This window comes from Canis lupus, chromosome 23 (genome assembly GCF_011100685.1).
Source record: "Canis lupus familiaris isolate Mischka breed German Shepherd chromosome 23, alternate assembly UU_Cfam_GSD_1.0, whole genome shotgun sequence".
Classification (NCBI taxonomy): Eukaryota; Metazoa; Chordata; class Mammalia; order Carnivora; family Canidae; genus Canis; species Canis lupus.
Window position 1 is genome coordinate 39,208,820 of NC_049244.1, and position 25,496 is coordinate 39,234,315.

At 47.7% G+C, this 25,496-nt stretch overlaps 1 protein-coding gene across 1 annotated transcript; it reads left to right on the forward strand.

The window, feature by feature from the left end:
• The first annotated feature begins 21,395 nt into the window (after nt 1-21,395).
• CHST2 (carbohydrate sulfotransferase 2) lies at nt 21,396-25,275 on the forward strand. The gene is given in 3 exon segments (XM_038571122.1): nt 21,396-22,254; nt 22,257-22,843; nt 22,845-25,275. Coding segments are annotated over 3 exon segments (1,647 nt in total). The 3' UTR covers nt 23,046-25,275.
• Nucleotides 25,276-25,496: the final 221 nt, after the last annotated feature.

Sequence of the window (25,496 nt, forward strand, 5' to 3'; positions counted from 1 at the left end):
TAATTTTTCACTAGGCTTAAATACATTGCAAGATTATCTTCCAGAATCCAGTGCTGTTTGAGAAAAGCCCAATGTTTGTTCTTTTTTGGTAATATCTCTTTTTTTCCCCCCTTAGAATCTTTTAGGATTTTTCTCTTTATCCTTGGAGTCAAGAAATGTTAGCAGAATGTGTCACGATGAGGTTCTTTTTCTTTAATCTTGTTTGGAACTTGGTGAGCTCTTCCGGTCTGAAAAGACACATCTTTCTTCAGTTCAGGACCATCTTCTTTTATTATAATTTCGATTACTTCTTCTCTTGAGGTGTGACCATATACTCCTACTGGAATTACCTTTAGATATAAGTCAAACTGCCTGAATATATTCCCCTTCTCTACCTTTCTGTCAGATTTCCTAGTCTTTCCACTCTATATTCTGGGAGATTTTGACTCTGCCTTTGAGACCAATAGCTCATTCTTCAATCTTTCCCACAATTCCTTCTATTCTTTTTATACTGATGATCATGTTTTTCATATAATCAAAATCTTGTTTTTTTTTTTTTTTCCTCCCGGATTGACCATTTTCTGGAGCCCCCAGTAGCTGACGTGAACTTCCTTTGGAGATGTGTGGGTCTGAGATTTCCTGAAGCAGGAGCCTGGTGCCTTCATATAAGTGGATGGGGCACATGGAAAGGCCAACCGTGTGGGCACATTGACAAGTCACACTGGCCGGCGGCCAAGTGTTGGACTCCCACACTTGCCCGAGTTAGGAGGTCTCGTTCTGGGGTGGAGGGCTTCTGTAGCCCCCTCACCACGGCCTGTGTGTGTAGGCCCTGCCGGGAGGCCTGCCTGGCCTCTGTGCCTTCCTTCCCTGCAATCCCATGGTTTGCTCCAGGACACAGCCCTCTGTGTCTGGCAGGACTTGCCCCTTCTCCAGACCTCCCTCAGGCCGACCTGCACCCCTTCACGTCTACCATCTGGCACTGCCTTTCTCTGTCCCCCGGTCAGGCCATTCGTCAGGGACTCGTCAAAACTTCTGTCTGCTGGTGCCGCCTTTCCTGGTGGCCGGGGCAGGAGATGAGGCGGCCCTGGGTCCTCAGCCCCAGCGTCAGGAGCCAGAGGGTGGGAAGTTTTTATTCCAAGTTGTTCAAAATTCTGCTCTAAAATGCTCCCACGTGAAATGCTTCCCCACAAAGAATCTATCAAGTTTATCTGTGTGCTAAATTTCTGAGGTAGCTAATATGCCTTGCGCCTACATGTCCAATTAGCAGGAAGAAGATGCAGCTCCTGCACATTCTTTGGTTAATTAGATCTGCTCTGAAATCATTCATTTGATGACCACCCTAATGAAGCTAATAAAAGCCTCTTCTGAAGCCGTCTATCCTTCGTACCTTAAGTACTCCACCTCGCTCAGCTACGCTGGCAGCAGAGCTAACAGACTCATTATCTTCCAAATTCTGATGTCTATTTTCACGCTCCGTTGATTCCATTAGATACAAAATAAAATCACTACCTATTAAAATTGTATTAAAGTCCTAACTTACACTGACAAAGGCTTAGAAACTTAGAGCCTGAGCTGTTGTTCGGCCTCCTGTATCTGGGAAAGTCCTGCGTGATGCACCGAGCGGACTGGCCCCCGGCCCTGTGTTAGAGCCCGGACATTCTGCACCCCCCAGACTGGCTGGGGAGCCAGCAGTGCCAGCTGCCAATGAGATTGCTCGGTTCCTCATCACTCAGCGATTCCACAGTGTTTTAGCGGTTCAGCCGTTATTTTCTGATTTCCAGAATCAAATGAGGCAAACGTGACGCTGGGAAGAGAGACACTTGCTATGTGGCCACTGCAGCACCCTCAGAAAGGACCACCCACGGAGACGTTTTCACTGTGGAGGCTTCACAGCTGCTAACGCAGAGGCCAAGGCCCGTAGAATGGTTATGTGCTTCCAGCGTCACGTGTCATCACTGTTACTGTCCTCAGAGATTTAAGAAACAAAAATCAACAAAACAAAACCAATCTTGGTTCTTACAGAAATAGGAACAGAAGGTTAAGTGCCCATGGCTTTCCACAAGCGATATGTTTAAGCTCACTGGACGCGGGGAGTGAAGCGGAGTGGGCGTCAGGGGCAGGGTTTGCAAGCATGCAGCTGGCAGGTGCACAGAGAGAAAGGCATTGACTGAGAAAAGAACTCTGTTCCTGGCCCAGATCTGGGTTAACTTGTGACCTTCAGCCAGTCACTCCATGGGCCTTCGTTTCCTCATCTATGAAACGAGGCTGTCACACGATGTTATGCTGTTGCTCTCACCAGCCGGTTCAGCATGTGCGTATGTGTGCATGTGTGTGGCTGTGCGAGCCTGGGTGTTGTAATCTTTAAAAGCTGCCCTCCCAAAAAATTGCCCCTCCCCAAACTGAGTACCACTGTGCTAATCTGAGCTTCCTGCTGCTGCCAGGTAGTGTTCCCTTTGGACCCCACATTAAGAATTTTGTTCTGATCATCTTGAAGACCCTTTGTAGTTCTGACAGCCTCTGGATCTGTGCCCAGGAGGATGGAATGGTCAGTGCTCGCAGGCTTCCGAGGAAGGAAAACTCTGCCCTTTCTTTCCTTTCTTCCTTCCACACTTCATCATCCCTGGTTCCCATTTGGACTCTATCAGCTGACCCTTGAGGTTGAGACCTCAAGGCAGGAGACCAGAAGGTGACAGGACACACTGTCCCTGATACACAACAAGATCACGGTTTATTGACTACTCGTTATGCATAAGGCATTGTGTGCTAAATCCCTCTAATAATAATGATCTTGAATCCTTACAGCAATCTAGTAAAGAAAACATTATTATCCCATTTTACAGATGAGAACCCTGAGACCCAAAGTGTCTAAGTAATTTGCCCAAGGCCTCCCAGCTCCTTATGCGGCGGATCTAGGATTGAAGATAAGCAGAGCTCCTGGCCAGACAGGGAGGAAGCACAGAGCTGACTGCTTTTCAGACTGTGGATTATAAGCCATCAGTGGGCTATGGAAATCATTGTGAAACCAGAACAACATTAACAAAATAGAATAGACTGGAGAATGTCAGACTACAGCTCATGTTTCGTGAATTGTGTGTCTGTGTATGGTTATAATGTAAAATTGGTTGTGTGTTGTGATAAAAAAAATAGTTATGAAACTCTGGCTTGGAAGGGTTCATGAATGAGATGGGGTGAAAACTGCGAGGCATTGGGGAGTCTAAGGTTTCCCCTCCAGAATTCAACCGTTACCTGGTTTTGTCGTTTCAAACACTCTCCCTACATCCCTATCTCCTTTCCTTACAGTTCTTTCCAACTCTGAGGTTCTGTGATCCTTTGAGAAGCACAGACCATTTGTGTCCTAGCAGTTTAGAGAATGACAAGGTTGCTGGGCACTGAGGAGCTTTACAGGGGTGCTGTGCCCTGAGAAGAGAGGAGACTGGTCTTTCTGGTTGGGGGATCCAGCAGGAGCAAAGGTACGGACGTGGATTCTAGGAGTACGAGCACAGAGAGGTGAGATTGCAGCACTTCTCATGCCCACGTCGGGCTCAGGAGGCTGGGCAAGATCTTGTTGGCAGTGGGGAGTGAATGAAATCTTTGGGTCAGGGGAATGGATTGATAAAAGTGCATTTAGTCCTGGAGTTGTAAATTCCTCCGAAGCCAGAGAATGAAGTGGACCAGGTGGGGACGCTGGTGAGCTATCCATCACGTGGCCCCTCTGAGGGGGCAGCTAACACTGAGCTCTGAAAGATCATCGTATAAGAATACAGGTCCAGTGTTGCTGAAATGCACATTTTCAACAGAAATCTGAATTTTTGTGTGAAATCTCCTAATTGCAATGTAGACAACCAAAAGAGAATCCTGCTGTAGCGAGTACACTTCAAAATACAGTACCTTTAAGAAGATGAAGGGCAGGGGGCGCCTGAGCAGCTCACTTGGCTAAGTGCCTGCATTTGGTTCAGGCCATGATCCCAGGGTCCCAGGATTGAGCCTCACATTGGGGTTCCCTGCTCAGTGGCGATCCTGCTTCACCTTTTACTTCCTTTTTTTGTATATATATTTTTATTGGAGTTCGATTTGCCAACATATAGTATAACACCCAGTGCTCATCCTGTCAAGTGCTCCCCTCAGTGCCTGTCACCCAGTCACCCCATCCCCCTGCCCACCTCCCCTTCCACTACCCCTTGTTCGTTTCCCAGAGTTAGGAGTCTCTCATGTTCCATCACCTTCTCTGATATTTCCCACTCATTTTCTCTCCTTTCCCCTTTATTCCCTTTCACTATTTTTTATATTCCCCAAATGAATGAGACCATATAATGTTTGTCTTTCTCTGATTGACTTACTTCACTCAGCATAATACCCTCCAGTTCCATCCATGTTGAAGCAAATGGTGGGTATTTGTCGTGTCTAATGGCTGAGTAATATTCCATTGTATACATAGACCACATCTTCTTTATCCATTCATCTTTTGTGGACACCGAGGCTCCTTCCACAGTTTGGCTATTGTGGCCATTGCTGCTAGAAACATTGGGGTGCAGGTGTCCTGCCGTTTCACTGCATCTGTATCTTTGGGGTAAATCCCCAGCAGTGCAGTTGCTGGGTCGTAGGGCAGGTCTATTTTTAACTCTTTGAGGAACCTCCACACAGTTTTCCAGAGTGGCTGCACCAGTTCACATTCCCACCAACAGTGTAAGAGGGTTCCCTTTTCTCCGCATCCTCTCCAACATTTGTGGTTTCCTGCCTTGTTAATGTTCCCCATTCTCACTGGTGTGAGGTGGTATCTCATTGTGGTTTTGATTTGTATTTCCCTGATGGCAAGGTGATGTGGAGCATTTTCTCATGTGCGTGTTGGCCATGTCTATGTCTTCCTCTGTGAGATTTCTCTTCATGTCTTTTGCCCATTTCATGATTGGATTGTTTATTTCTTTGCTGTTGAGTTTAATAAGTTCTTTATAGATCCTGGATACTAGCTCTTTATCTGATATGTCATTTGCAAATATCTTTTCCCATTCTCAATGGGGAAACACTGGGAGCCTTTCTTGTAAGATCAGGAACACGACAGGGATGTCCACTCTCACCACTGCTATTCAACATAGTACTAGAAGTCCTAGCCTCAGCAATCAGGCAACAAAAAGAAATAAAAGGCATTCAAATAGGCAAAGAAGAAGTCAAACTCTCCCTCTTTGCAGATGACATGATACTATACATAGAAAACCCAAAAGACTCCACCCCAAGATTGCTAGAACTCATACAGCAATTTGGCTGTGTGGCAGGATACAAAATCAATGCCCCAAATCAGTGGCATTTCTATCCACTAACAATGAGACTGTAGAAAGAGAAATTAAGGAGTCAATCCCATTTACAATTGCACCCAAAAGCATAAGATACCTAGGAATAAACCTAACCAAAGAGGTAAAGGATCTATACCCTAAAAACTACGAACACTCCTGAAAGAAATTGAGGAAAACAGAGAGATGGAAAAATATTCCATGCTCATGGATTGGAAGAATTAATATTGTGAAAATGTCAATGCTACCCAGGGCAATTTACACATTTAATGCAATCGCTATCAAAATACCATGGACTTTCTTCAGAGAGTTGGAACAAATCATCTTGAGATTTGTGTGGAATCAGAAAAGGCCCCGATAGCCAGGGGAATATTGAAAAAGAAAACCAGAGCCAGGGGCATTATAATGCCGTATTTCAGGTTGTACTACAAAGCTGTGATCATCAAGACAGTGTGGTACTGGCACAAAAACAGACACATAGATCAATGGAACAGAATAGAGAACCCAGAAGTGGACCCTCAACTCTATGGTCAACTAATATTCAACAAAGCAGGAAAGACTACGCACTGGAAAAAGGACAGTCTCTTCAATAAATGGTGCTGGGAAAATTGGACATCCACATGTCAGAAGATTGAAACTAGACCACTCTCTTACACCATACTCAAAGATAAACTCAAAATGGATGAAATGTGAGACAAGAATCCATCAAAATTCTAGAGGAGAACACAGGCAACACCCTTTATGAACTTGGCCACAGTAACTTCTTGCAAGATACATCTATGAAGGCAAGGGAAACAAAAGCAAAAAAAATTATTGGGACTTAACCAAGATAAAAAGCTTCTGCACAGCAAAAGAAACAGTCAACAAAACTAAAAGACTAAAAGGCAAAACTAAAAGGCAACCTATTTCCTTTTATCTTGTAAAATGCACCACACATAAGAAAAGAATGTAAAATATATGTTATAATTAATACTGATAAGATGAACACCATACCACCATCTAAGTCAAGAAATGTAATGTCACGAGTCTCCTTCAAGCATTTCCAAATGCCTTCTCTTCCACAGAGAAGAAGGAAAGTAGTTCCCATCTGACTTTTATGGAAAGTAGTTCCTTGATTTTTAAAAAATATAATTTTGTCACCTATGTATATATCCCAAAAGAATATAGTACAATTTTACCTGTTCTTGGAATTTGTATAAATAATACTATAGGTCTCACTGCTTTTAGTCAGCAGGGTATGTAAGCTTCATCATGTTTTGTTTGTACTCTAGTTCATCTTTTTTTCATTTCATATTCTGTTGTTTGACTAGACAATTTATTTATCTCTTTGATGTTTTGGAGTTTATAAACAGTGTTGTTGTCTTGAAGACTCTGGTTTCCTGGTGTGCAAGTCCACAGATGCTTTAGCGAATATGCCCTCTGAGTAGAATTGCTGGGTCATAGGGTATAAGCATTTTCAGGTTTACTAGATAATGCCAAAACCTTTTCCCCATAATATCCATAATTGATGATTTTCACTAGCAGCGAATGAGAGTTCCCATCTTTACCAACAGTTGACATTGCCAGATATTTTGACGTCTTCAGCAATTTGGTGGTGTGTAGCAATATTTCATTGTGGTTTTTAATTGCATCCCCTTGATCGCTAATGAAATTGAGCACCTTTTCACGTATATTGGTAATTTCAATTTATTTCTTTGTGAAGAGCCCATTCAGATCAGCATTTTTTTTTCTGTTAGGTTACCTGTCTTTTCCCTACTGATCTGTGGGAAGGCTGTCATATGGTTAGAAATCTTCTGTCACTTATATGTGTTGCAGTATCTTCTCCCACCCCATTTGTTTTCTATTTTCTTTATGTTCTTTTTTGATGAACAGAAGCCCTTATTTACGTGTGTGTGTGTGTGTGTGTGTGTGTGTGTGTGTGTGAACACGAGCTGGGAAGGGGTAGAGGAAAGGAAAGAGAATCGCAAGTGAGCTCCATGCTCAACGCAGAGCCTGAGGTAAGGGCTCAATCCAATGACCGTAAGATAACGGCCTGAGCCAAAATCAAGAGTCTGATGCTTAACAGACTGGGCTACCCAGGCACCCCAACCTTTATTTTAAATGTAGTTAAATACATATATTTTTTTCTTTTGTGGTTAGGGCTTTTGTGTTACATATTTTCCCCTATCGAGATCATCAAGCTGTTCTCCTACATCATCTTCTAAAAGCATTATTTTGTTTACCTTTAACATTCGGATTTATAAGTTAGCTAGAATTGAGTTTTGTGTATAATATGAGGTAGGTGTTCATTGTCATTTTGCCGTATGAACATCCAGTTGTCCAAGCATCATTTATTGAAAGACTGTCTCTGTCTTCTCCTTTTGCAGTAACAACTTGTCACCACTCGGCGTCCATATATGCATGAGTCTGTGATGGAGTCTGTGATGGTTTATTCTAGTCTATGGTCTATTTTTCTGTCCCTGTACCAATATCATACTGTCTGAATAATGAGAGCTTTCTACCAAGTTTTTATATCTGCAAGAGCAAGTCTTCCTATTTGTTCTCCTTTGAGCTTTTGTTGGCTTCTTCTTGGCCCTCTACATTACATATCCACCAACTTTTGTAGTTTGTGGGGCTGCTGATCTGAATAACCACAGTTGTTATTAGTGGAAGCAGTACTCTCTGGGTATAACATTTAAAATTTGAATTTAGATATATCACAGCAAATGGAACTCTGCAAAACGTGAGCTACCAAGTACTCTCCCACAAGTGGGTCATAACAAGATTTGGAATGGAAAAATGCTCTATATATGTTTTGCGATTTAACTTGGGTGGGAATGGAATGTTGACCTTGTGCCTCTTGTAGCTGCTCCTAAAGTACGTGCTGAATATATGAATCTTTTGGATGATAAAAATGCCAAGTGTAATAATAAGCGGAATGGTATTTCCCCTTATCATTGTAACTGTATGTGTGGTACCCATATAGATCTGATATTTGAAAATAATTGATTATATGCTATTCTGAAAAGAAGGCCCAGGCACACTTAAAGGCAAAGTGAGTGTTTTAGGAAACTATTAACTATAAGCCTTAACAGCAAGAGCAAACTGTATGTATGTATATAGTTTACAGAAGCATTCAAAGGATTTATCGGATTTTGGATGCATGGAGTTTGCAAGCACCCTTGCAAACGCTCTGGAGTCAGAAATGAAAATATTTACCATTAAGTTAATAAGAAAATAGCATGAAGAAGTTGTTCAGTGAGCTGGAGCTGGAGCTGGAGCTGCAGGTTGAGTGAAACCACTTTAGGTGCACAGGCATAAACACAAACCCTTAGCAACAGGGAAGCTGGCTACTAAGGGATTAATATTAGACACACCATCCCGAACCCAAATCCAAACATAAAAACCATCCAGAGGCTCCAATAAACCGTGTGGTTCATGACCGAACATAAATGAAAGGGGTGATTTGGCACGCAAGATGGAAAGTGTAATAAACAAACAAACACACAGACAAAAAAAGCCTCCCTTAATGAGCATGCTGACCGCACTCAAATCACATGCAAATCAGGTGCTGTCTACTTGAATTGTGTAATTGGAACTCATCACACGGGAAAGAAATTCATAGGGTAGAACTTGGATTGGACGAGGGAGACACTGAACTGAACCACTAAAGGTTAATGGAGCAGTTAAGCTGAGGAAAGTTGCAAAATCAATTTTACAGGCAGGATGTTTGCACATTCCTTCATTCATTCACTCAACAAATATTTGCTCAGTGTACTCCATATGCAAAGCACTCGTGCTAAGTCCTAAAGTAGTTTTAAAGATGCGCATGGGCAGTACTATAAACGTTTACGTTGATTATGTAAGTGGCAACATGCCTGCCTTTGAATTGTTACATTTCCCACAAAATATGGTCTTTGTCTTAAGGAACTTCATTTCTGGGGCAGTGTTTCTGAAAGATTTGAACCTTACCACTCATGGCATGTCAGATAGTTTTCTGAAGAATGAAGGATGATTTTTAGTCTGGGGTTGGGTTTTAGTCTTGGGTTTAATGTGTTTTAATACTTGCTAATCTTCCCCTTTAAAAAAACAACAACAACCTAGAGATCATGTCTAACTCTTTTATGGACAGTAATCTAACTAGAATTTCATGACTTTCTTTTGTCTTTGGTTACCTTTCATTTCTGGAACATAATGGTTTTCCATATGATATACAGTATGTATGTATGTATGTATGTATTTTTAAAGATTTTATTTATTTATTCATGAGAGACACAAAGAGAGAGGCAGAGACACAGGCAGAGGGAGAAGCAGACTCCATGCAGGGAGCCCAATGCGGGACTCGATCCAGGGAGTCCAGGATCACGACCTGAGCCAAAGGCAGACGCTTAACCGCTGAGCCACCCAGGCGTCCCATACAGTCTTTATTTAAACCTAGGTTAGGTCTTGAACAAGGAGTCAGATGAAAGAGAAGAGTAAATACCTAATGGAATAAGCAGGATGTGCACGTGGCAAGAAAGAGGGGAGGTGGCAGTGGAATGCATGAAGTTTGGGAAACCACAAGGAGCAGGAAGGCACGCATGCACACGCTCTTTGCTCAGCTAACTCTGTGGTTGGAGCATGAACCACAGAAAGCCGGGGGTATTGGCCGCCTCTCCTTTCCTTGGTAATTGTGAAGGCCCCGGGGGAGGCTCTTCAGCCAGTCTTTCTGTGGATGGAGACTGGCAGTGGAGCAAGGGCCTTCCAGATGGCGGAAATGACTGTGAAACCTGAGGGTCAAGGGGGGTCTGCTGCAGGTGCCCGTGGCACCCTGAGTTAAGAATTGGCAGAGGGGCTTTCCCAGGACTCACCCTCAGAGGTAATGTTCAGTGAGGGGGAGAAAGGGAGCGTTTAAACCTCATTTTGAGAAGGTCATTGGATGGCAATTTGAGAAGGCCTGTGAATCTAGAGAATAAACACAGAGCTGGAGGTCAGAAGCTCAGAAAGCCCTGAGCTTGGAGTGTTCATCTTCTTGTGGTCACGGACTTGCAGTTCAACTAGGTGCTTCCATTTTCCTCAGCTTTTCACTGCCTTTGATGACTAAGCTCCGTTTCAGCACATTTACATCTCTCCCATTGTCCATGAGGCTTCCGTGCATAGCAGCTACCAGTTGGGAACCATTTTCGTGGGAGAGATTGGGAGGAGAATGCTTGGATGTGGGAGGCTGGAGAGAGATCTTCTCATCTGAATTCTCTGTTCATGTTTTCTATCTAAGACAAGTACAGGGTTAGGCTCTCAGTGGTCCTTGGGGAACACCATGAGGTCAGGATGCTAAAGTTCTACTGGACCTAGCAATTCATGGGCAAAATTAGTGCCTCATTTCCAGTCTTCTTGAAACATCTATCCTTCTCTAGTGAGTGATTATAAGGATGAGCATCTGTAAATTGCTTTGAAAATGAACCATGATTGTGTAAGCCGATGACATTATCTACCTTTTCCTGACAGCAAGAATCAGGAATGTGGGGAGTCTTGTAGGTAAATAAAGACTTTTCGAATCGGGAGGAATCATGGGATTAAACTAAATGTGAGCCCCGAATGCACACAGTGCATATTCAGCACTTTGCCTTCAACTACCAGATGGATAATAATCTGTTAGGGGATATTCTGTGTGGGTTATTTAAAAGAATATAAAAGATTGCTGACCCAGGCTGGGACTGTATGCAAGCTGTGGGCACATCTGCAGCTATTGAGCACATATTTCTAAGGGTTTCCAGCAAAACATAAGTAAACAATTGCCTGCCTGAGTGATATGGGAGTTTCATAAGGACCATAAACACCCAAGCTGATGGCCAACATGGTTGGACAAATCCAGCTGTTTACAGAAACAAAGCCATCCAGCCAAAACACACCAAATGGCACCATCTTTCTTGGGTTCTTTTCCAATATGCCATGTCAAGGAGAAGGATAAAATTTGAGAGATGGACACCCGAGTGTCCTGACCTGGTGACATAGCAGAAATGCAGTAAATATGTGAAGATGTTGTGGCCTCCACATCATTTTGGACAGAATTAAATAAACCAGGCATCCAAAAGCTTCCAGAGCAGTGCCATGCATATTAATTGAGAACAATTAATTTTCACCAGAGGGAGAGGGCTTCTTTCTCTCATCAGCGACTGTTATTCCCACTTTGTCGGCACCACTATTGTGTCAAGCACAGTATTATGTGTTATGATGCTGCACATCAAATCTTCATTCTCTGGGCACAGAGAATGTCCAGGCCATGGCGATGGCTGAGCATTGGTTTTCCATAATAAGTGTACAGGGAATAACTGAACCAGGATGTTTAAAGCCCCGCAGTCTCTGACGTTCTGTGCAGGGGAGATTTTGGGGGAAAAGAAATGACACATCCATCATTAAAATAACAGTGGAAAAATAAGTCTGAATGAACCCAGGTGTTTGTCATAAAAACCAGAAGAGATATCTTAGGACAATCAGGCCCTAATTTCTTATGTTGTACTGAAATTTCATCAGGTCGATTAGATCCTGAAATAAATAACAAATGGGGCACTGGCTGGAGATGAAGAAAGCAACATATTTTCATATGAAGGCAAGGAGTTTAGATACTTATTGGACTGGAATTTGACCTGTGGCATTAAAATGCAGATTGTCTCCCAAAAAAAAAAAAAAAAAAAAAACTGTAAGTGGGACACAGACCTGCAGAAGAGACTTTTCTGCATAATAAGTTGTGCCCTAACAATGAAATCGTGCATAAAAATAGACAGCTAACAAGGCAAAGGAAAAGAAACAGTTCAACAAATCAACAAAACATTTTGTGCTCTAGAAACGAATGTGACAGAAACTGCAGTGGAGCCGAAAGGTTGCTTCTTTGAAGTGAGTAAAACCACATGTTGTGTCGTGACTGAGAAAAGAGGGATCTGTAAAAGGACAAGGATATATCATTTGAAAACTAATGAGATGTTGCATTTTTGAACCAAAGTTGCATCCAACTTTTCTTTTTTTAAAAAAGATTTTACTTCTTTATTCGTCAGAGACACAGAGAAAGAGGCAGAGACACAGGCAGAGGGAGAAGCAGGCTCCTCGAGGGGAGCCCGATGGGGGGCTGGATCCCAGGACCCTGGGGTCACAACCTGAACTGAAGGCAGACGCTCAACCACTGAGCCAGCCCGGTACCCCACATCCAACTTTCTAACATGTAACTAGGCAGGAGCTGAGCCAGGGATAAAGAGTTGACATAAAACTTCAGGAATTAGGATTTGGACAGAAAATGAGAGGGGGCAAAAGATGAACTATAGAGCTGAGGAGCTGCAGAATGAAATGATCCAGGCTGAGGACTACTTTCTATCTCCAATTTCTTCCCCTGTAGGCTTGGCTACCTTGTGACTGCCAAAACGATGCAGGTATGAAATTGTACATTCCACTTCATTCCCCAACACATCTTAGGAATTACATACATAAGCACCGAGGTCACCTAAGGAAAATTGCGATGTTTCTGTATAATGGTTTGTCTATAAGTTACAAGAACACAGATCACACCACCTAGAATGGAATTGGCTTTTGTGTGTGGCAACGTGTACTGTGAGACTCGTGGCATGCCCCAAACACTCATTTTTCTGCAGGAAGAACCAATGTCACAATATGTTGCTCTTGTAATTAAGTGCTGCCATAATTTCTTTTTCTTTCCGTTTAATGCAAGCAAAACAGTGATTTCTCTTGCTTTAGGTAAACACAGAAGTTGAGAGTGACAAACTAGTTCTGGGAATTTGTAAGCATTATTTTACTTATATTTTGTGCTAAGAGCAGGCTCTCAGGTGATGGTGCAGGTTGTATCCAGCACAAAGGCTCCGGCACCTGCTCATTAGCTGTGTACCAGGACATGGGCCTGTACCTGGGGCAGCGATGGGGGTAGGAAGGCATCTCTTTTCAATTGGCACTGCTCCAGAAGGTTCCTCTACTAGCCATCTGATAATCTTCCGTAGCCCACAGGTGAGAATGGGGTGGGGGGAACCAGTCCACCCACCTGCGTGACCCTGAGTAAATAATTGTAGGTGTTCACCCACCATTAAACATCAAAGTGGCTGCTACTTTGCTTCCTCAACTTTAATGTGTGGATCAGTCACTCAAGACTATTGCTAAAATGCAGATACCGATGCAAGATGTCTGGGGTCTGAGATTTTATGTTCTAACAAGCTCTCAGGGGACCTCGGTCCAGCTGATCCACAGTAGACTTCAAGGCCAACGAAACACACAGGTCAACTCCAGCTGTGATGGGCTCCATCCGCTCTGCTAACCACTTGAACACTTCTTCCCATCTTGCTGCCCCTCCAAACCTCAGCCAGAACTCTCCCCACTCTGAAAAAAGAAGCCCTCACCAAACCAAACCCCCAAATATCCTGAACAAAAGAGGGGGAGAAAAGGTGGTAGGACATTCTTCTTTCATGGAGATCCCGAGTTCTTTCACCTTGTGCCATTCCTCCCCAAAGAGAAAAGGCCTTTTGCCCCGCGCAAGGGAAGGAATGCCTACCTCCTAACGGCTCCATGCTGCTCAGTGCTGTGCTGGGTGCTTGACCTCTGCGCTCTCCCTGGCTTCTCCTGTCCGTTCCACGAGACAGATATTATTATCCATATATTATTACCCTCTATTGCGGATGAGAAACTGAGGCTCAAAGAGATTACGTATCTTGTCCAAGGACATCAAACTTGCAAGTGGACCTGTAGGGAATTAAATCCAGGGCTGATTCCGAATTCTGTACATGAGCCACTATCTGTTTTTAAATCTCAAAGAACTTCATTCTTTCTGTTAATAAATAGAGGGGTTTCCAGTTGACAGCCTTTAATCAGATACTGTGGCATCTGAGGCAGAAGTCACATTGAAGGCACGAGGGTGTTACAGTAGACATCTCTTTATTTGTTTTAAACAGAATCCTATTAGTGCAGAGCCGTGTGGGTGTCCCATGGAGTTTCTGATAATGCGATGTTATCTCTGCGTCCTCATGACCGTTGATTTGGGTGACTGGTTGATGGTTTTTAAAGCATTTCTGATCAAGGGCTAAAACTTCAGTGTCAAAGCTACTCTTTCGAATGTTGATCTCAAAATACTGAGAGTCATCTGTGTTGACTGGTAAGGATGGGCAGAGGCATGGAGATGGGTCCAGGCAGTCTGCGGGAAGTGGGGTGGCCACCTCTCAGCAGATACAGGGAGGCTTGGCCTCTGGGTACCTGTCAGGGGACAGACCCTCTGAGGAGAGGACAGGCTTACCCCAAGGAGGAATTCCTGTGACCTGGAGCTCCCCAGTGGGGATGAGGGGCCATGGTTAGGGCAAAGCGCCCTGCACGCTCCCAGCTTCTACTCTACTATGAGTTAGTGTGCTCATAAGTCACGAGTCCTGACAAACTGAGGGGGAAAGCCAGGGCAAATAAATGATTTGCAAAGGCTTCAAGACCACTTTCTAGCTCAGGATGGTGCAAGGCCCAGCTCTAACTGCCCCTGGGTGATGCCTGGCATGGAGATGTGGCAAGAAATAACAGAAGCTGGGTTTCTTGTTTCCAGGTATTAGTTTCTCCAAGAAAGCCTCGTCCTAGAGGTTATTCATCCTTATGCACTTCAGCATGACAAACAGCTTCACTCAGCATGCTGGGATGAGCCAGCCGCCGAGATCATCAGAGGGGGGACGCAGACCACGCTACATTGCCTTTAGTGAAATGAGCATTGACATTATGCCATGGGATTGCATTGATTGGTCTTATAGGAACCAGCACGTTCTGCCCCAACTCTGTAGTGTTGTTTTTTTTTTTTAAGATTTTATTTATTGATTGATGACAGAGAGAGAGAGGCAGAGACCTGGGCAGAGGGAGAAGCAGGCTGCCTGCGGGGAGCCTGATGTAGGACTCGATCCCAGGATCCCTGGATCATGATCTGAGCCAAAGGTAGATGCTCAATCACTGAGCCACCCAGGTGCCCCTCTGTAGTTGTTTTTATTGTAGATAATAGAGACACATTTAAGGACTTAGTCCGCTTTCTATACTGCATAATTCTTTTATGAGGACCCCACAGTAAGTCAGCCAATAAATATATACTGAGCACTTACATGTCAGTCACTATGCTAGTATTGGGAAAAGAGTAGTGAACCAAGACATCACATGAATGAAGCTTACAAAAGAAGGAAGATGATTTTTTTTTTTTTTTTTCCTGGTTTGCTGTGTCAGGTAAAGCTCTCTCTCTCCTGAGTGACTCTCCTTCCTTACTGGCTACTAGGAAGCTCAGAGCCATTTTTTTCTGGCTCACATCTAGCAAATGAATAGAATCTCAGGGAAAAATAAGAGAGAGAGACAAACCACGAGAGACTCCCAACTCTGGGAAACAAATGGTTGCAGAAGGGGAGGTAGGCGGGGGATTGGGGTAACTGGGTGACCGGCACTGAGGAGGGCACTTGGTGGGATAAGCACTGGGTGTTAGACTATATGTTGGCAAAACGAACTTCAATAAAAACAAATGAAAAAAAGTCAATATACAAAATTTAAAAAAATGAATAGGATCTCAGGGAATGAATTGCTATAGAGAACCACACCCTTGGCTTCATGTTACTTTTCCCTTTGATGAGTTTTCTTGTATTTACCTTTGTGGGCCATCTCACATCTCTAGTATCTTTTTTTTTTAAAGGGGTCTATAATTAAATAATAATAAAGGAGCCCAGTAGATCTTGGGACCAGAGGTCAGGAAGTACTGATGATTAGATGTGGTTACTGGGAGTAAATCTGACTAAAGGCATGTTAATTAATGTGAGAGCAGTCCTGGCTGTGTGGCTGGGGGCGCTAGGGGTTACAAGTAAGCAGGCTGGCCAGTGATAAATAAGGTCGAGGAAAGGTGTGAGTGGTGAGGTCCCTGATGCTTATGTGAGGGCTGGGCTGGAGTTCCTTCTGAAGGCTGCCTGGCTAGATACTAGAATTTAAAGGTGGAAGCTCCAAAGCGAAAGCACAGCTTTGAGGGCAGGTGGAGAATAAGGCATAAAGACAAAGCCTGAATGAAATTAAATCTGTAATTAGGCAGTAAGACACCATGTCAATTAGGAATTTTTTGGTTGTAAGTAACAAAAACAGATTCTGACAAACTTAATGGGGGAGAGGGGAGGATTTGTGGATGCATTTGGAGTAGCTTACAGGATCTAAAAACCCCTCCAAGTTAATAGGTTTAAAGACAGGGCCCCCCCCCCCCTAAAAGGGTAATAGGGCATCTCTCTAGGACTTCACTGTTGGGATGAGGGGGCTGCAACTACTTTCTGTTTTCCAGTCTCTCTGATGGAGGCTCAGATTGGCACATAGTAGGAGTTCAATACATGTAGATCAAATGAATGAATGAATGAATGGAGCTTTCATGGACAGAACATTTAACTTGCTGAGTTTGGGTCTCACATCCCTCTGGAGGAGAAGAGGAATACTTTGGCAGAAGTTCCCATCAAAGCCACACTCAGGGACTCCACGGTGGCTCAGTGGTTGAGCGTCTGCCTTTGGCTCAGGTCGTGATCCAGGATCCTGTGATCCATTGAGTCCTACTGGGGAGCCTGCTTCTCCCTCTGCCTAAGTGTCTGCTTCTCTCTGTGTCTCTCATGAATAAGTAAATAAAAAAGCTTAAAAAAAGAAAAGCCACACTCAATTGGGTGTGGTGTTCAGACACTGTTCCCAAAGGAAGTGAGAATGGATGGGGGTCAGCAGAACCCAGGAGGATGCCCATACAGGCAGCAGAGAAGTGGCTGGTGGACTTGAGGAGGTGGGGTCTCTGGCTGTGGCAGGGGAACATGTCCTTGTCCAGTTAGCTTGTCCCTGATGTCAGGAAGGAAAATCTGCAGGAAGAAACTCCAAGGCTTTTTTGTCAATCTTCTCTGTTTATTCCCACACTGTCTTAGATTTGTTTTGCTAGTATTTTATTTAGGAGTTTGATATGTACATTAGTCAATGAAAAGGACCTATTTCTTCCTTTGAAATCTCTTTCTAGTTATCAGGCCCTTAGAATGAGTTAGGGGGATGTATTCCCTCTTTTTCCTTCTCTGGAAGAATTTGTGTAGGAGAGAAATGATTTAGCTCTTGAAAGTCTGGTAGAAAATCTGATAAAGCCCTCTGGACCTGTTGTTTTTCTTATGGAAAGATTTTAAATGGCTGCTTCATTTCCTTAATAGTCATGACTATTTAGGCTATTTCTTTTTTTGACAATTAAGGCAAGCTTTTTTTTTTTTTTTTTTCTTGGAACTTAACCATTTCATTAAAATTTTTAAACTCAATTAAGTAGAGTGGCTATCTCTGGAGGTTTCTGGGTTCTATAGAGGGCTCACGAGTACTCATTATTTAAAATCATATAAAATAGGAAAGGGCCATCCTTGGACTAATGATGGTTGTTTTAAATCAAAGATTGTGATTAATCCAATTCTGTGCTCTAAGTCCCACTGAAAATGCACATTTGTTGAAAATCTGAGTGAGTCAATCTATATTGGTGTCCAGGAGCAGATATTTTCCAAAGTTGAATCTTGCAGGCTCCGGCGACACTGACAGGCTTGGCCAGAAGCTGTCCGGATGACCCACCCTTACATTTTTTTCTTCCCCAATCCTGATCATGGAGGAAGGTCTTGGAAGATTTCTCTACCCTATTTGACAGGCCATGTACTAAGCCTACAGCACCCCGGGGATGTTAGGCCCCTATTTGTCCAGGATTGGGCAAAAGTCATGGCAACTTTCCAATAGCGGTTCCTTTCCACATCATAGGCACCAAAGAAGAGAGACTAAAGGAGCATCCTGCAAAATACTCTGAATTGCTAAACTAAACAACAAGCTGAATCAAGGACAGCCTTGCGGCACGACTGGCTCCTCTGCCAATGAAATGATTATGTGACTTATTATATGTCTGGGTCATCACTATGCTAAAAAGACAAATGGGTTAAAATAAAAAAGAATTTCTGAACAAATATGGGAAGGAGGGTGTTATCAAGTCTTCGGATGTCATTAGTTGTCACAAAGTTTGGAATTAATCATGACACCATGCAAAATGGCAAAATATTTGCAAGCAAGGAGAGGGTGGAGATGTCGGAACCTGTAAATTTATGCCAGCTGAGCACTCACATCTGAGCACTCACTGTGGGGGCGAACGGCAAGTTGACTAGTTTGCCAACTCTAGTAAAATGTTAGAAAATTGCAACAAAATTGTCTCTATGCAAACGATTGTTTAGAAAAGGGTCTTACATCAAATAACTGCAACTCATGGTGCTTTCTGAGTAACCACAAAGCCGGAGACTAAATTAAAAATACTAGAAATGACTTTCCTTGGAATCATGCCGAACAGTAAGATTGAGATTTTCTTTCCTCCACTACCCCCTCTCTCTTTTAATGAGCCAGTATCACTTATTCTTTTTGTGACTGTGGGGAAACGGTACAGGGACTTTTGAGACAGCAGGGGAAGGGAGGTGGGTGGGCCAGAAATGGTGTGATGGGAAGTCACTCAGTTAGACTCTACCACTTTCCTGCGAACAGGGATTAAAGACGTGTCTGACCTGCTCCTAGAGGTGACGCGCTTGCCAGTTGAGAAAGCCTCACCTAATGGCATAAAACCTGTCCTAGGAACACCTCATCCTCACCCTGTATCAGAACCACAGGGGGAAAAAGTAAAAATCAACTTACTCGGGCCTTGTGGGTTTTTACTAGAAAATGCGGTTAGGTCAAGCTCTTTGAACATCTTTCTATTCTGAAAACCCACGTGAGTGAAGTCACTTTGTCCAAGAGTCCTTGCACTCCTAAGAGTCTATAAAACTCAGGGAGGAATAATAGCGCAAACAGCAACATTTTAAATTTAGAAGGATCCTCTGGCTGAGAGAAGCTGCCCAAAATAGTACAAATACAGTTTTGCAGCGACTTTGTCAAACTTCCAAAAACTTCCTGGGGCAGGAGGCAACAGAACATCCTCCAGGAGATCAGGGCTCTGTTTACGGGCAGCTCCAGAGCTTCAGGACTCCCAGGGTTTTGCGGCAACTTACGCAAGGCCTCCAGGGGGTTTGATCATCGTAAATCGCCCAATCACCGTCGAATTCCTGGATGCTAGGATACGCGTCCCTATTTTACGGATGCACGTGAGGGTATGGCTTAGTCGTCTCTGGTTCTCTTGACAGAGAGAGGAGAGAGAGAGAGAGAGAGAGCGCGAGCCGGCGAGAGATTTTTCACCTTTTTAAAAAAAGAACTTAAACTGAACTCAAACCAACTCAAAATCACGTTTTACTTCCAAAGACCGGCTCTCCTTTTGGCCAAATCATTTGCGCTCATCTGTAAAGGCAAGAAGCAAGGCCGGAATCTTACTGTGAACTGGGACACAGAGTCCCCCCGACCCCCCCACCCCGGGTCCCGAGCGCTCGCCCTCGGCGGACGCGTCGTTCCCGGCCGCGGCCCGGGGAGCAGGTGCGGGGGGCGCAGGGACACCCAGGCGGCCCGCTGCGCGGCGGCAGGAAAGCCGGGGCAAGGCGCCCGCCCGCGCACTCCTCCCCAAAACTGACGCGTCTCCCCTGACCCCGGGGTCAGAAAGATTTATTACTTCCTCGGCGAGCGAGAAGCCGCAGACCGGCCGGGGCGCGCGAGCCGGGAGCGGGAAGCCTGCAAGCGGCGCTCGGCGTCCTGGGAGCGCGCTCCGGGCCCGGGGGCGTCCTGGGCCCGCGAGGGGCGGGCGGTGCCGACGCCGAGGGGGAGCCGACGGGGCGGCCGCTGGGGGCGCGGGGGGCGGGGCTGCGGGCTTCTGCCCGAACTTTAACGCCGGCTCTTTCCGACCGCAGAAACGTGCGGCTGAGCCCGGCGGCCGCAAGGAGTCTCCCAAGTTTCTCCGAGCCCCGCGCCCGCGCCCGCGCCCAGGAGCTACGGCCCGGGTCGTGGGGGCGGCGGCCCGAGCGGCGTCCGGGGACTCGAGCCCCGACCTCCAGCCCCCGCGGCGGCGGCGGCGGGAGCCCGGCTCGGCGAGGGGGCGGGGGCGGGCGCGGGACGGGCGGCGGAGGAGGGCGGCGCGGCGAGGGGGAGGAGCCGCGGCGACGGACGGCGGCGCGCACCAACCCGGCGCAGGCTGGCAGGAGCGCGCAGAGGCTGGCCCGGGCGCGCTGCAGCCGCTCGGCGTAGGGGGAGTCGGGTAGCAGCATCCTCCCGGGCGCCGCTTTCGCGCGGCGGCGGCGGCGGCGGCGGCGGCGGCTTCCTCTGCCTCCTCTGCCCCGAGACCTCGTTGGCCCGGAGCGGCTGGTGCCGGGGGGCGGGCCGGCAAGGGGGCGCTGCGGACTCGGGCTCCCCGGCCGACTGCTGTGCGCGGCGAGCCCTCCCGGGCCAGTCGGAGGCTGCGGAGCGGCGGGCGCCGCCGGCAATGCCGGCCCGGGCATCCTCCGAGTGATGGGAGAAGCCGCCGCCGCCGCCGCCGCCGCCGCCGCCGCTGCGGGGTCGCGCTGCGCCCCATCCGCCGCCGCCGGAGGGATGGGAAGATTCCGGGCGCGGAGGCCGAGAGCCGGGAAGGCGGAGCCGCTCTGCCGGGAGCTGGGTCCCGCCTGAGCCCCCTCCCCCCGCCGGCTTCGCCCCCCGGGGCGAGGAAGGAAGCTGCGGTCTCGAGAGGGCGGCGGAGGCGCCTGGAGCCGGGCGCGCTGGGCTCGGCGAGCGCGGAGCGGGCTTCCAGGCCCCGTGAAAGTTTCCCTTCCCGAGCCGCGGGGCGCCCGCCGCCCGGAAACTGCCCGGGGCGTGGGCTGCACGGCCCCGCGGCCCCCCGCGAGGCGGGGACTCCCGGGACAGACCGTGCGCGAGAAGTCGGGGAGCGGGCGGCAGCAGCAGCGACCAGCCGGCCGTGATCCCGGGCGGCTCCGGGGTGCGCCCGCGGCTCCAGGTGAGCGGGGAGCCCGGCGGACCCGAGGGTGGGCGTTACTCAGGTGGAGGCGGCGCACGGGGAGGAGGCCTGGGGCTCACGGGCTCCCTCCGCTTGCCCTCGCAGGTCCTTCCCGGAGCCGCTGCCATGGGAGAGCCCGCCCTGGGCGTCGGGGACCAGCCGCCGCTGCCGCCGCGCCCGCCCCGGAGCCGCGGCCCCAGTCCCCGCGCCCGAAGCCGGCCCGCCGCGTCCCGGTCCTGGGCTGCAGGGCCGCCTCCGCCGCGCCGCCGGCCCCGGCTGTGCCTGTGATGAGCCGCAGCCCGCCGCGAGCCCTGCCCCCGGGCGCGCCCCCCCGGCTGCTCCCGGCCGCGCCTGCAGCCGCGCCGCGCGCCCTGCTCTCGCCGTGGCCCCGGCGCCCGGGCCGTCGCTGGCCCGCGTCCCCGCTCGGAATGAAGGTGTTCCGCAGGAAGGCGCTGGTGCTGTGCGCGGGCTACGCGCTGCTGCTGGTGCTCACCATGCTCAACCTCCTGGACTACAAGTGGCACAAGGAGCCGCTGCAGCAGTGCGGCCCCGACGGGCCGCCGGGCGCCGCGGCGGGGGCTGCTGGGGGCGGCTGGGGGCGCCCGGGCCCCCCCCCGGCGGCGCCGCCCCGCGCACACACCCGCCTGGACCCCCGTACTCCGTACCGCCCTCCTGCCGCCGTCGGGGCGGCCCCCGCCGCTGCAGCCGCCGCAGCCGCCGCCGCAGCCGCAGCCGCCGCCGCAGCAGCCGGGGCCGCGGGGGCCGCGGGGGCCGGGGGGGCCGGGGCCCCTCCCCGCAATGGCACTCGGGGCCCCGGGGCTGGCGGAGACAAGAGGCAGTTGGTGTACGTGTTCACCACGTGGCGCTCGGGCTCATCGTTCTTCGGTGAGCTCTTCAACCAGAACCCCGAGGTGTTCTTCCTCTACGAGCCGGTGTGGCACGTGTGGCAAAAACTGTACCCGGGGGACGCGGTTTCCCTGCAAGGGGCCGCGCGGGACATGCTGAGCGCGCTCTACCGCTGCGACCTCTCGGTCTTCCAGCTGTACAGCCCCGCGGGCAGCGGGGGGCGCAACCTCACCACGCTGGGCATTTTCGGGGCGGCCACCAACAAGGTGGTGTGCTCGTCGCCGCTCTGCCCCGCCTACCGCAAGAGGTCGTGGGGCTGGTGGACGACCGCGTGTGCAAGAAGTGCCCGCCGCAGCGCCTGGCGCGCTTCGAGGAGGAGTGCCGCAAGTACCGCACGCTGGTCATCAAGGGCGTGCGTGTCTTCGACGTGGCCGTGTTGGCGCCGCTGCTGCGCGACCCTGCCTTGGACCTCAAGGTCATCCACCTGGTGCGCGATCCGCGCGCCGTGGCCTCCTCGCGCATCCGCTCGCGCCACGGGCTCATCCGCGAGAGCCTCCAGGTGGTGCGCAGCCGGGACCCGCGAGCCCACCGCATGCCCTTCCTGGAGGCCGCCGGCCACAAGCTGGGCGTCAAGAAGGAGGGCGTGGGCGGCCCGGCGGACTACCACGCGCTCGGCGCGATGGAGGTGATCTGCAACAGCATGGCCAAGACGCTGCAGACGGCGCTGCAGCCCCCCGACTGGCTGCAGGGCCACTACCTGGTAGTGCGGTACGAGGACCTGGTGGGAGACCCCGTCAAGACCCTGCGGCGGGTGTACGACTTTGTGGGGCTGCTGGTGAGCCCCGAAATGGAGCAGTTCGCCCTCAACATGACCAGCGGCTCGGGCTCCTTCCTCCAAGCCTTTCGTGGTGTCGGCGCGCAATGCCACGCAGGCCGCCAACGCCTGGCGGACGGCCCTCACCTTCCAGCAGATCAAGCAGGTGGAGGAGTTTTGCTACCAGCCCATGGCGGTGCTGGGCTACGAGCGGGTCAATAGCCCCGAGGAGGTCAAAGACCTCAGTAAGACCCTGCTCCGGAAGCCCCGGCTCTGAGAGGGTTTCCTGGGAGACCCGACTCCCTGTGGAGACAACACCCACGGGAGGACTGTGGTGTATTTAAACAAAACAGCCGAGACCCAAAACTGAGGAAGCCCACATATTCTATTATAGATATATAATATAAATAACCACACAGGCACTTGCTGTCAATGTTTTGAGTCATTGAATTTCAAGGAACAGCCACAATACACACCCATCTCAGAAAAGGCAAGACTTGAAAGTTCTGACCCGCTCCCCTCCTCTCCACTCCCCTGCCTTTCCTCCCCTCTCCTCCCCTCTCCTCCCCTCTCTCCTACCCGCCTTCCGCTTTGAAGTGGGATGTTGATTCCATCAAGGCCCAGTCCCCTAAATCTTGTTTACAAAACGTTCGTGGTATCTGTGAACATGTAAAAGAGTAATTTGGATGTGAGGGGTGGGGTGGAGAAAGGAGAAGTCGTCCAGGAGCTCAGAGCTCCCGATTGGGCATGATAAACCGAGGAGGCATTCTTCTAAAAGTAGATTGTGTTAAAAAAAAAAAAAAAAAAGCAAAGGTTATTCGTGAGTATTAATAAAAAAAAAGATAATAAATAATATTCTTTTTACTATCTGCCTCCATTACTTTGGGTTTACCTGTGCAGCTTCAGACGGAATTTGCTTCCCCTCCCCCGACCCCCTTTTCCCAGTCTGTTTCCTAGAAAACCCGCTGAGATGGGTGGGAGCAGCTTCTGACTCCTCCATAAGAACCTTGGAGTTGTTTTCTCACATGTAAATCACAGCCTGTCAGGTGCGCAGGAATGGGAACAAACCTTCAAATTCTAAAGGCAAAAAAACCCCCCAAGCGAGGCAGTGGAGGGAAAAGCTCCCACTACTTTCCTGTTGCACTTTGAGCTCAGAAAGGAAGAAGCGACCCCCCTTGGGGATTTGCAGGCATTCGGTTTTGATTACTGTTCAGTTAAGACTGGGGAACCTTGAAGCAGAGACCTGTTTTGGTTCTGAGCTTAGTTCAGAAAAAGGATTTTTTTTTTTTTTGAAGAAAAGTCTATAAAGAACAAAAAATTCTACTGATTAAAACACAGAGCTCAAAGAATCTGAGTGAACATATTGTTGACGACTGTAGCCACTACTTTGGTTAGAAAAATGACAAGTATCTATGTCTGGAGTGTTTTTCTGCCTGTGACAACAGTAGTACATGGAGGCATTTGAAAAGGAAGTTTTACCTGAGAACCATAAGGGCACTCCCAGGCGTTTCCTTTTCTTCCTCGCTTCCCATTCAAAGGAGTGCAAAACAGAATGTGAATTTATAATGGCTTAACTTGGGATGCCCATGGGGGTGCATTACTTTTCCTTCCTTACTGTGTTTCCTAAAAGTAAAATTGCAAGAAGCTATAACATGTTGCAGACAGTATAAGGCTTCAGCCAAGAGCCTCTTTTAGATATGAAAATGAATTCTGGGAAAGAGGAAATGAAAATGAATTATGAGTAAGTGTGTTGGATTTGGAGATTTGGTATTTTCCAGGGAGAAAACCATGCCAGTTTTCCTGTAGTGGCAATGGTGTGCTGCTGTCCTGAGCCTATTTCTATGGAAGCATTCTGTGGAATGTCACATTACAATATGAAGTCACAGAGCCCCAACAGGAACAGGAGGCAGTGTAGTTATTTATCTCATTATATACGGTACAAGTTCAATAACATCATGGCTTTATTTTACTATAATTTATTGTGAAACCTCTTGTAGGCCAACCTGTGTTGATTCAATGCTGGGGATTTTAAGGAAAATATGGAGAATAATATGTACATGGGAAAGACTTTAACACAAGATGATTCTCAAGTATAATATTCATTACAATGTGAAATCTAACTACACTGTTAAGAATTCAAGATGAAAAAAAAAGCACAGAAGTTTAAAAAAAACAGTTGTATTTAGCAGTGGGTTTTATAACACACGCTAGAATGGTTAGTTCCTAATGTCCTAAAGTAGTTTATAGTGCTGTGTTTATTAAACCGGATTACGGCTATAACACACTGATCATGTTTTCTATGATATTTTCATGGTAGCACCTCTGCTGAATTATCATCGGCCACAGTAGAATATTTGCAATAGCTTTAATTTAAGAATACTTTAAAATTAAGTGAACAAAATAAATATTAATGTTGGATGACTACAGACGAAACAGGTTTAACAGGAAATCAAGGCAGCATCATTAAAAAGCAACCATTCTGAATAAAATAACCATCTAAAAACAAATTTCATGTGGCGTTAGAAATCAGCTCTCAGCACTTAATCACGGTGAAATTCATGCTTCGTTTCGGAGTGAAGGATTTCTAAACAGTTGAATTCATTCTTCCCTCAGTATATCTAGGTCCCTGGGGTTAAAGTAGAATTGCGATGTTTTGGGATCTTGTATTTAAGGAAATATTGGATGCTGTGTGGAGCCTTTGCAGCCTGCAGAGCATTTGTGGCTTCTG